At 39.0% G+C, this 11,304-nt stretch overlaps 1 protein-coding gene across 2 annotated transcripts in view; it reads left to right on the top strand.

Annotated features, from left to right (window-relative positions):
* Positions 1–11,304, top strand: part of LOC108240668 (dolichyl-diphosphooligosaccharide--protein glycosyltransferase subunit STT3B) — an 85,311-nt gene that overhangs the window by 67,398 nt on the left and 6,609 nt on the right. For both annotated transcript variants that reach the window (XM_025006887.2, XM_017424321.3), the window contains exons 8-13: positions 2,484–2,532; positions 3,101–3,255; positions 6,332–6,543; positions 7,723–7,910; positions 9,634–9,805; positions 10,293–10,466. In XM_025006887.2, coding sequence (XP_024862655.1) covers positions 2,484–2,532; positions 3,101–3,255; positions 6,332–6,543; positions 7,723–7,910; positions 9,634–9,805; positions 10,293–10,466 — 950 coding nt within the window. The remainder of the gene's footprint in view (positions 1–2,483; positions 2,533–3,100; positions 3,256–6,331; positions 6,544–7,722; positions 7,911–9,633; positions 9,806–10,292; positions 10,467–11,304) is intronic.

The raw sequence follows: 11,304 nt of genomic DNA, 5'->3' as shown, positions 1-11,304 counted from the left end.
TATATATATATATATATATATATATATATATATATATATATATATATATATATATATATATATATATATATATATGAAATATGTTTATCAGCCAGAAATAAATTTGTGTTGCTGTAGAAAAGATGCAACTCACAGTGGACAAAAACTGTTTTATCTAGGTCTTCTTTTTTTTGTCATTTTTTTAAACACGTTCACTTTTTTCTCCTTAAAATCTGCTTTAGTTTTGTTCAGGAATTGAGAATAAAAATGTAAAATTGATTCATTCATAATTGCCCTTTCAAAGTTATGCCAAAGATGATCAACTAGAAAAGTAACTGTTGAAACTATGTGAATAGTTTAAAACTAATAAACTGGTTTATAATTCCTTTCTGTTTACCAACAATTGGCCAAAAGTCAAATAAATGAGTTTTAATTTCTTTTGAGCTTCTTTCTAAGAAATATTGTTCATTTTCTGCTGAAATACTGAGGTGTAACTGGATATTTTTGTGCAGCAATCTGTATTTTCAAAAATGATCCAAATCTGGGATTTCAGCCATTTTAGATCTGGCTTTTCTTTTTCTTTTTTAGCCAAACCTCACAGAGTACTTATCCTCTATCCCCTGATGGTCTGACCTGCAGGCCTTCCCGCTGGGCCACTAATCAGCATTTTGTGTGTCAGAAAATGAAACTTGGACGGCGCACGATAAACAAATATAAACAGATTTGAAATACTGAAGTTTTGCATGTTGGGGATCCCATGAGAATCGGATGATTAAGTGCCTTTTTATTTTTTTTAAGAAAACCAACTTGTGTGTTTTTGCACGTGCAGCCAGCTGCTCGACCTTTGTCCCTGTTGATGTTTTTCCTTCATGTTTTCAGCCTGTTTCTGGTCACGTTGCAGAGCTTAGTGTTTCAAACCAGTTGTCTTTTCTCAGCTCATTGATTTTTATTTCTCTCGCTGAAGTGTTCAGATTCAACTGGGCAAAAACGGATCTGAAACACTCCTTTGCATCATCTCAGTGCCTTCTCTTCTCTTGCATTGCTCCAGAAATATACATAAAACAAGCCGACGTCCTCTAAGATATTATATGCATGGATTTTCTTTTGCATAACAAGCAGTATAATGTTCAGCTCAACGTTCTGCAGCTCTAGATTATGTAAACACACTGTGTGCTGGACTTTTCCCAGTGCAGCAATGCAAAGAGATGGTTAAGCCTTAGATCCACACCATTATGGACTGATGACTCATGTGGACACAGAGGTTCAGTCACTTGAAGGCGCCGGCTTCGTTTGGTAAACGCTCTGGTCTCTCTGCTATCTGAATTGAGCAGCAGGACTCGGTGGCTGTTGGGTGCTTTGCCAGTTTTTGCACACATCTCACTCCAATCTGTCAGACTTTCATCTCAGAATCTGAGCGGCACAGTCACTGGGTATTTTTCTCACCATCTTTCTCACAGAGCCAAGTATTGATTGGTTAAATCAGTACCATCCGATAAATCACCTCACTGTATCTCCATTTCTTTGCCGCTGCTGCTTTTTTCCAAGTCTTGCCTCCTTTGGTTTAGAGCTTTTGTAACATCTTATTTAGAAATCTCTCCATCTTATTCAAACTACCTGAATTAAGGAGCAGCTTTATGTTAGTGCAAGCATGTCAGGCGTTGCAGAATATAGGAACAAGACTTTACTCTGTGTTGTCTGTGCACACACCGAGCGTGCATTTGAATGGGTCTATAAACCCCCAGGATACAGAGCTGAAATGTATTCCAGATCAAAGCCGAGCCAAAAGAAGACATTTGTAAATGCCCTGTGCAGTCTAATTTGCAGCCTAAATGGTTTCACTTACATCTATAAACAAGTCAATTCCCCCTAATTAGGCAGCATCAGTAAAAGATATTTTCAGCATTGACACATTCTCTGCTAAAGGTTTTCTTGATCTTATTAAACTGCAATTGTCAGAAAGCTTTGTTTTGTGCACTCAGGTACCGGATCACATTTTAACGTGTCTTTAATATTTTCACTCTGAGTCAGGAGTTCACTTCAACACAACAAAAGGAGTTTTCTAATAACAATACGACTCTGATTGCATTCCTTTTTTTTAAAAAAAAGAAGTAATTTTCATTTTTTGTTATACATTTAGTTGTAATTTATCAGAAGGGCACCTAAAAATTGACCTGCGGTGGTAATAAAGTTGGCTGTCTTCATTATTGAATACTAATGGTGTATTAAAGGCACAGCAGCAGCTTTTCTTCTAGCATGAAGGTCAGATATTGTTACTCATTAATGCAAAGCTGCAGAGTTTGGTATAAAAAGACTACATTTTGTTCTACAAAGATCATTTAGATTAAGGTGTTAGTTTTTAGGATCTAATGATGTTTTTTCTTGCACGACTTCACGGTAAGACCAACTTTCTGCACGCCTACAAACAATCCCCGTGTGCTGCGTCTTTAAATGAAAAAACATTAAAACAGCAGCATTTCTTTATTGATCCTCTCCTCCGCCTGCAGGATACATCGCCCCGTGGAGCGGTCGTTTCTACTCTCTCTGGGACACCGGGTAAGCTCCGCCGACCTTCACACTTCCTCTGTCGATGGAACACGTGTTCAATTGAGTGCATGTGTGCGTTTCCTGAGACGGATATAAACCCGCCCCGCGACATCTCAGGAGGGGAAACTTTGCAGACTGCGCTGAACGGTGCACCAAGGCGCACAGCGTCTCTCCAGATGCTCGGCAACATTTGTGAAGTTACAGAACCAATCAATCCCAACCCCCACCGCAGCCGGGTTTGCTGATCTAAGCAGAAGGGGGATATTTTGTTTGGATGTTGGCTTTTTCTCTCCTCTCATTTGGAGGCTCCCAGCTGTAAATACAAACACTTGCCGTATAAATCTGACTTATAAAAACTGTTGTAAAAGCTGATAATTAGTTTAAAAGGAACACACAAATCAAACAGCAAAGCGTTCAGTTGTTAAAGATCCTGCCATAAATATGTAGGGGAGCAAACTGATTTCTTTCCTCCTAATTTTAGTTAATCAGGAAGATCTGTTGTATTAATTGTGTCGACATTCCCAGAGCGTGCATGAATTACAACCTGTCTGTCTTTTCCTCCTCCCCGTCTTCACAGCTATGCCAAGATCCACATCCCCATCATCGCGTCGGTGTCGGAGCACCAGCCGACCACGTGGGTCTCCTTCTTCTTTGATCTCCACATCCTGGTCTGCACCTTCCCCGCAGGCCTTTGGTTTTGCATCAAGAACATCAACGACGAGCGTGTTTTCGGTACGAAACGCTAAAATATTTACCTAGTTTACCTCATGAACCCTTAATTTCCACTTTAGCCCAGAGCAACATGTAAATATTTACATCTCTAAACTGTTATGCTATATGTTTTTTGTTTTGACTGTTCTTTTACAAATCTTGTTTATATTCACAAGAACAGAACGACTCTGTAATATCTCCAGAGCTATTGAATAATTTCTTTAAATTCTGCTCAGACGTGTATGGATTACAGATAATGAAGCCCGCTGACATTTGTTTTAATTATCCTTAAAAATGTTAGTTTGAGTGGCATGACAGTTCAGACTTAATTACCACACGAATAAAGATGTAAAGTTATTGACAAGCCTTTAACCTTTCCACTAACACAGATGAAAATTGAATTTAGTCAAACTTGGGTTAAGATAACTTCAAAACTGACATTTCTGTCTGCCCCGGGTGCACATTTCATTTGGTTCCACTCTCTCTACGCTAACATGAAGAACTTTGTTTGATTATGAAACGCACTGACATTCAGCTCAGAGTCCAAGTCTCGACTGTTTATTAACTCCAGAAATAGCTTTAGTGAAAAAGACAAAAAATATATATATATTTATTTACATATGTACCGATCATTGCTCTGTTTTTGACCTGCTCTTGTCTTGACTGATACTTTGACACTTCTGTGGCATTTTAAGGAAGCGTTCCTGGCCAAAGAAAAATGCAAACATGCCAAAGGTTTGATCAGTAAATAAAGGCAGAGTGTGAGTTGTTCTGTTCACTCTTTATTTGAGGCTAAAACATGTAAACGGTAAGGATGGAAAGCTTTACACACCTTAAGATTTGATTCGGTTAGGATTCAGAGGGCAGCAATGTGACTTTAAAACAATTATTGATGTATCTCAAATATCTGCAATTATCAGGTTTGTAAATAAACACCAAGAAAAAGGTAAATACAAATTTATTAATTCAACCGATTAATTATACATGAACACTGGCTCTTATGTTTTTATTACAATAACGTGCAAAAACCTTAAACATAATCTACTGAAGAACAATTGATGTTAGATGTTAACATTGAAAATAAGCTAATTTAATTAGTATTGTGTAAACATTGAAGGTTACAAACAAAACAAACTTTTCAAAGTCATAACTAAAGACAGTCATGTTATGATCCCTTCAGCTTTTATTTACAGATACATTTTTCATGGTTCAGTGAAGAAAAGATGAAAAAGACGTGAAAATACACAACCTTACTGCAGCATGTTTTGACTCCAAGAAGCTACGGTAACCCTTATAGGACAAACCTCAACAAGCAGCAACTAGTCTGCCGGCTCTGTTAAAATGGTAGCACAGATTAACAATAACAAAACTGGTGTGACGTTTGGAAATAGACTCAGAATCCTCCGTATCTGCCGATGTGACGCGTCAAAAAACAGATTCTAACTCCCACACCAGTGGTGTGAATGGTCACAGGAACTACCAGGAGAAGAATCCTTCTTTCCTACAAAATAAAAGCACAGTGAGCAACTCTTTTGGTTTAAATTCTAAGGTTAGTAACTTTAAACACCTTTTAAAAGTTTGAAGTCCTGTAATAGCATTACCAAACTGCTTTATTGGGGTTTTTATATATAAGATTAGCTTTTCGTATTCTTGGATAATTAAATCACAAACTTTCTTTGTGAACGTTTTCACCGACGATAATTACCTGCAGTTAATTAGAGCCAAAAGAAAGAGATTAAAAACATTTGACCTGCAACTGAAGCTCTGATTAGTGTTTCACCACATATAAATAATTTAAAGTGCCGCTGCGTGAACACAACACGACATATTTGTGAATTTAATGTTATCTTGTTAATGACACACATTATGAGAAACGTCAACTCTGCACGAACGCGGTGAGGTCTTGCAGGGTTTTTTGTGAGCTTATCTGACAAACAGCAATGAGCGTGCCGTTTGTCCTCAGGTGTAAATCGTTTTCCTCAAACCTGACAGCTACCTTTTTATAGTTAAGCCGATTTAACACGTGCGCGCCGTCTGTCACTCTCTGAGGCATGTCTGAAGTGTGAGGAACATTAATAAAGACGTGATCAATGTGAGACTGACTGAAAGCTGTCATTTTAACAGATTCAAGATAGTAATGTTCTGGATCTTTGTGTGAAATGGGCTTTTAATAAATTAGAAAAAAAATCTTTTCCAAAGGTAAAGAAAGCAAATTTCTTTTTTTTTAAAGTAAAAGTTCTTTGTGTTTCACTGCTACTGGCAAGAAGTGTCACATATCAGAATTTTAATATCCGGAGTTGAATGTTTCTTACTAAAAATGTGCCCAATATTGTTTATACAAGCTTTTATGTTTAACCTTTATCAGACTTTCTTTGTTATAAAAGGAAAACTCGACTTGAGCTGCCTTTGTCCTTCCAAGGCTTAGAGATGCTCCAGCTGGTGATCAGCTAACGTTTTAGGAAGAAACTTAAAAAAAATACTCATTCTTCTAAAGCAGGTGATTAAAGAAACGTCTTCTGCTCAGATCACAGCTAAATCGTTGTTAGCGACCTCTTTAAACGCTCCTTCTGCGGTGATAATCTTTGATCAGCTTGTATGAAAAAAAAAGATTTGTTTTCTGGTTTTTCCACGAGCCTTTTGTCTCACGGTACAGTAGATCAGCAGCTCCTCTGTCTGCGACGGCGTGCACGGCTTTCAGCTTTTAAACGGCCTAAAATGAAGACCGACTGAACTTTTTCACTAAACTTTATGTTTGCAGTGAAATAGACCCCAGATCAAGGACAAAGAACCTTTGAAAGCCAAAAGGAGTTATTGCAGGCTGTCTGTATCTTCCACTTAATTAGCCTATAACAGGTATTGATCACCATGAACCTGGTGGACACTCTTCAAGGACGACGAGGAGACGATGGTTTCTCCATTTAGGCTTCTGCAGATCTGACAGACTTGTTAAACTTCGTCACAACTCAGTGTCTTTGTCTACAGCTTTCTTTACTTTCAACACTGACTTGCCATCTGTGTCCTTGTCTAACCCCGTATCTGCTGCTGTGCTCGCTCAAACGCCTCGTATCCGTTTCTGTTTCTGTCTTCTGCCCTCCAGTGGCGCTGTACGCCATCAGTGCCGTGTATTTTGCCGGCGTGATGGTGCGGCTGATGCTGACGCTGACTCCGGTGGTGTGCATGCTGTCAGCCGTGGCTTTCTCCAGTGTCTTTGAGCATTACATGGGAGACGACACAAAGAGGGAGAAACCTCCTGCCGAAGATAGCAGCGACGAGGATGACAAAAGGAACTCTGGAAATCTCTATGACAAGGCAAGACGGGGTGGAATCACTCCAATTTCACGAATATTCTCTAAGGAATCGAACAGGTCGCATATCATAATGTGTGATCTTTAACTGCCTGATATTTATATAGCATAAAAAAAGGTTAGGATTGATGAAAGAGGAGCTGAAATGTTTAAAGTTTTTGTCACTTTGGCAACACGTTTGGGGATTTGGAGTTATTTGCACGTTTGTCAGCTTCCCTTGTCACTCCCCGACAGTTTGAGTAAACTGTGATTCAACAGTGACTCAGCTGCAACTGTCTGAATCTGCCGCCATCGTTTCGGTCGAATCGCTGCACACAATGAGCAAAAGCGCTCCGTTAGGTGCCCCCAAATACCTCCTTTAACTGAGGCGTTTCAGTTCAAGGATGTGTCATTACTCAAATAAAATTAGACATGGTGAAAGTCTCGAGTTTCAAAATGTTTTCATTGGTTTGTGAATCACGTAATTTGCATTGTTGTTAATTCAGACCGTTCAGTCTCGACCTGCTCTGCAGAGCCCCTTTTCTCATCCAAACAACTTTGTCCTTTGTTTAGTTACTTAGCTTTTTAATTAAGCTTTATTTGTTCAGGAGATCTAATCAGGATAATGGCTCTTCTAGAAGAGAAACCTGCACAATTACAAACACATCTCATTTAATCAAGATATTAGTGACACAAAGCATTTATCACACACACGTCCCGAAATATAAATTAAATAATCAGAAAAAACAACTTTGTAACCATTTAGATGAAGAAATGAGTTTAATTTCAGTTAGTTTTTCAGCTTATTTCAGTAATATTCCTGTAATAATGTTATTAGAAATGATCATACGTGTGTTTGTGAGTCAAACATTTCACTGCTGGCAAATATTAGCTCATCTCAGTCTCTCTTTGCTGACTTTGAACCAGCGGTTTGGTCTTAGCCGACTTCAGTGGAGATATTAATCATTTGCAATTTTTGCTTCTGTAATTCTCTGCTGCTGAAAAAATAAAATAAACTCATCACAGGCTTCACTTCTCAATTTACTGCGATGCTTCTTCACACAGGACAAAAAAAAGTTACGGATGCTCCTAAAGACGTCTCCTCATTTAGTTGGATTAATAATTGATCTCATTCAATAATTCATGTTTCTGGAATGATTCGTGGTTTTCTTCCTGTTGTAACAGTACATGTCTCCCCCTGCAGGCTGGTAAGGTGCGTAAGCACGTGTCTGAGCAGGAGAAAGCAGAGGAGGGTTTGGGTCCAAACATCAAGTCTATAGTCACCATGTTGATGCTGATGCTGCTGATGATGTTCGCCGTCCACTGCACGTGGGTCACCAGCAACGCCTACTCCAGCCCCAGCGTGGTGCTGGCGTCCTACAACCACGACGGGTAGGAGCTCGGCGCACACACCGACACACAGACGCTGTTCATGGATGTTTAACTAAGACACAAGTTGAGTTTCCAGTGATAATTCATAATGCAAGAGGATTGATTCCTTCACCTTTCATGCAAATCTGCACACATGTGCGTGCATGCAGGGCTGCTGCGGGCGAGTGTGAGAACATGTATATTTCATAAGTCTTATGGAAATATTGATATGTGAAGCTGTAAGCACCAATTTGATTGTTTAACAGTTTCTCTGGGTTACGAGCAAACATCTGAGTTTGTAAAAAGCTGATATAATATTCTCTCTGAGATGCTTTGCAGGCATAATTATTCTTTTAAAGCGCTGTGGAGGAAATATTGAAGGCTAAACGGCAGAGCCACAAGTTCTCATGCATATATTTATGACATTGCAATTGCTTCTCAGACAATGGGCGCAGCATGACTGTCAGTTTTCTCTTGCATACATATGGCCACCCAGTCGCACATAAACGCAAACAAAGATGTCATCCAATTACTGTACATGTCGTTAAATCCAAGGCTGGGTTTGGTTCTTAACCTAGTTTGTGTCAAAATGCGAAACACCTGGCTTCACTTTCATCCCTTGTAACGCTTCTGATTTAGTCCAAACTAAAATATTAATATCTTCTGCAGACGAGAGATGCACTGATCCAGACAGCTCAGATTTTCAGCCAATATCTGAGTTTATATCTCTGCAGATACTAATATTTTCTGATCCAGAACTATTTTTTTTCTTCATGCTGTTGTTGTTGGATTTCCTTTTTCTGTTGTTGGGTAATGTTCCATAAATAAACCACACGCACTGTCAGCAACGATGCTGCAATTTCTGCCCGGATTTAAACTTGCATTCGTGTTTACATCACAGATAATTACATAAGATGGAAACTCTTGTTGTAGTGCTTTGATACAGACTGCAAAGGCAGAACAGGTGGAGTGGCAGCATGTTGGATTCTGACAGAAACTAACTAGTTTGTTCGAAGTATTGCCAGCAGGTGACTGCATGCTTTATTTTGGGAAAGGGGAGAAACGTGAATAAAATAACTAGACTATATCGAGCAATAAAAACACTAAATAAGTAATTTACCAAGTCTTCCTGCTGTAAAAACATAATGTAATGAAGCTTGAATGCAATGTTACACCGCATGTTTAAATGTGCTGATCACAGCTCCTCAGTAAAATAAGATATTTCTTTTTTTAGGAACATTAAAAGCTTGTTTTTATTAACTAACTGTAACAGTCGGCGTTTTCAAATCCACCATGTGCCACGACAGAGGATGGAAGCTGAAACAGATGAGCAGCTTCTCTGTAATTTGTTGAACTTTGCTCGTTTGCTGAGGTTTCTCCTTGCTTGTAATATTTGTAACAGTCCATCACAGCTTCCACCTCTTTAAATGTGTACATTTACACACTCGACCAGTCGCTGTCTTGTTTTGTTTGTTTGTTTTTTCTGCCAATATTAAAATGCCTCCACTCAAAGGGTAAATTCATCTAACAGACTGCTCACCCTGCAGCAGATAGGATGCATCTAAACTTAAGCTGTTAGCTTCAATCTCTATTATAAAATAAAAACTGGACTAACACAGGACCATGATGTCTGGATCTGTGACCTCTGCTCAATATTCCATCCAGGAAGGTCATTACTATCTGAGGCCAGTAACTCCACTGCACACACGTCTGACTTTGTGATTATTAATTGGCTTCTTTTAAGGTCTCGTAACATCCTGGATGACTTCAGGGAAGCTTACTACTGGTTGAGGCAGAACACGGACGAGCATGCGCGCGTCATGTCCTGGTGGGACTACGGGTACCAAATCGCCGGCATGGCCAACAGGACCACGCTGGTGGATAACAACACGTGGAACAACAGTCACATAGCACTGGTAAGACCTCCAGCTCTCTGTGTTTCCTTTTTTTTTAATCGTCTTGTAGCTGACTGCATAAATACACAGAGAAACAAATTCAGAAGCTGGATGATGAGCGGGCTCTTTTGTGGATCTTTTGTTGAATTGCCACATTGTCTAACGCTGCTCCCTCCTACGGGCCTGATAATCCTATTTGTTTCAACTTTTCCTGCTGAATTTTCACTGTAGGGAAATATCAGTTAATTGTCAGATTTTTGTGGGTTTGATTTTATTTTTCTTTGTCTGCTGTCAACTGCAGAACAAATGTTTTTTGTCTTTTAGTTGAGGCTTGAAGCCCTCTAGCTTTTCTGGCTTTCCACCTGCTGCCTGTCGTCTCTGCAGCGTGGCTCCACAGGAAACATAATTACAGAGAATACATGATGTATTTCTGTTCAGCAATGCTCCTTACTGTCTGTGCTGCACACCTTGCAACAGAAAGCTCTATTAAAAGTTTAACTGTTGTCAGGTGGGGAAAGCCATGTCGTCCAATGAGAGCGCAGCGTATGAAATCATGAAGTCGCTGGATGTGGACTACGTGCTGATCATCTTCGGAGGAGTAATCGGCTACTCTGGTGACGACATAAACAAGTTCCTGTGGATGGTGAGGATAGCAGAGGGGGAGCATCCCAAAGACATCAGGGTGAGTAGGAGACCTGCGAGAAGAGCTTCCGTTTTTATTAGATTCGTGTTAAAACGCTTCACAGAACGAAGCAGCTCTGATAACAGACATGTAATCAGGTCTTTGATGCTTTCTGAACAGCAGCTCTTTCAAATCAACAAGCTGCTTTGTTGCATCACTTGTGTGCTTGTTTTATCAGGCTTCAGTTTTCCACATCATCATATGTTGGCTGAGGTTGTTTTTACCTCAAACAAAGTAAAAAACGATGTGCTTTCATCCTGATTTTATCCAAACAGAAGAGGAAACTGTGTTAGACTCATCTGACTGAAACATTTCAGCAGTTCTGCAGTAAATGTCTCTGAAGGTTTTAATGTTCAACTTGGCTTGAATATTTTGTCGATCACATCATTACTAATGCAGGCAGATTAGCCAACAAAAAGACGTTTTTACAAACAGCTACTTTAACTGTAGAAACCTTATATTTAAACAGGGTTTCTGCACAATCTGGAAAAATATGGTCTCAGTATTTTCCAGGTCTGGTTAATTATAAAAAGTAGTTTTATTTCCAGACTATATTTTTTTATTTAATTTTAAAGTCAACAAAAATCTTAAATGAACTGCTCAATCTTAGTGGTTTTTTTTTACATTTTTACATTATATATGTTACTCTGAACAGCAGCATCTGTGACTAAAAAACACTTATAACTGAGTTTATAAAGTCATTAAACAAGTGCAGATAGCTCAGCTCTAAAGCTTAGGTTTATTTTTATTTTCCAAAACATTATGCTTTATTGAAGACTACTTGAACTCTGATTAAGACATAAAACATAAAAATAAATTATTTTTAGAAGTGTTGTTT

Source organism: Kryptolebias marmoratus, linkage group LG5, assembly GCF_001649575.2.
Source record: "Kryptolebias marmoratus isolate JLee-2015 linkage group LG5, ASM164957v2, whole genome shotgun sequence".
NCBI lineage: Eukaryota > Metazoa > Chordata > Actinopteri > Cyprinodontiformes > Rivulidae > Kryptolebias > Kryptolebias marmoratus.
Note: the sequence above shows the minus strand (reverse complement) of the source record. Positions and strands in the feature narration are given on the sequence as shown.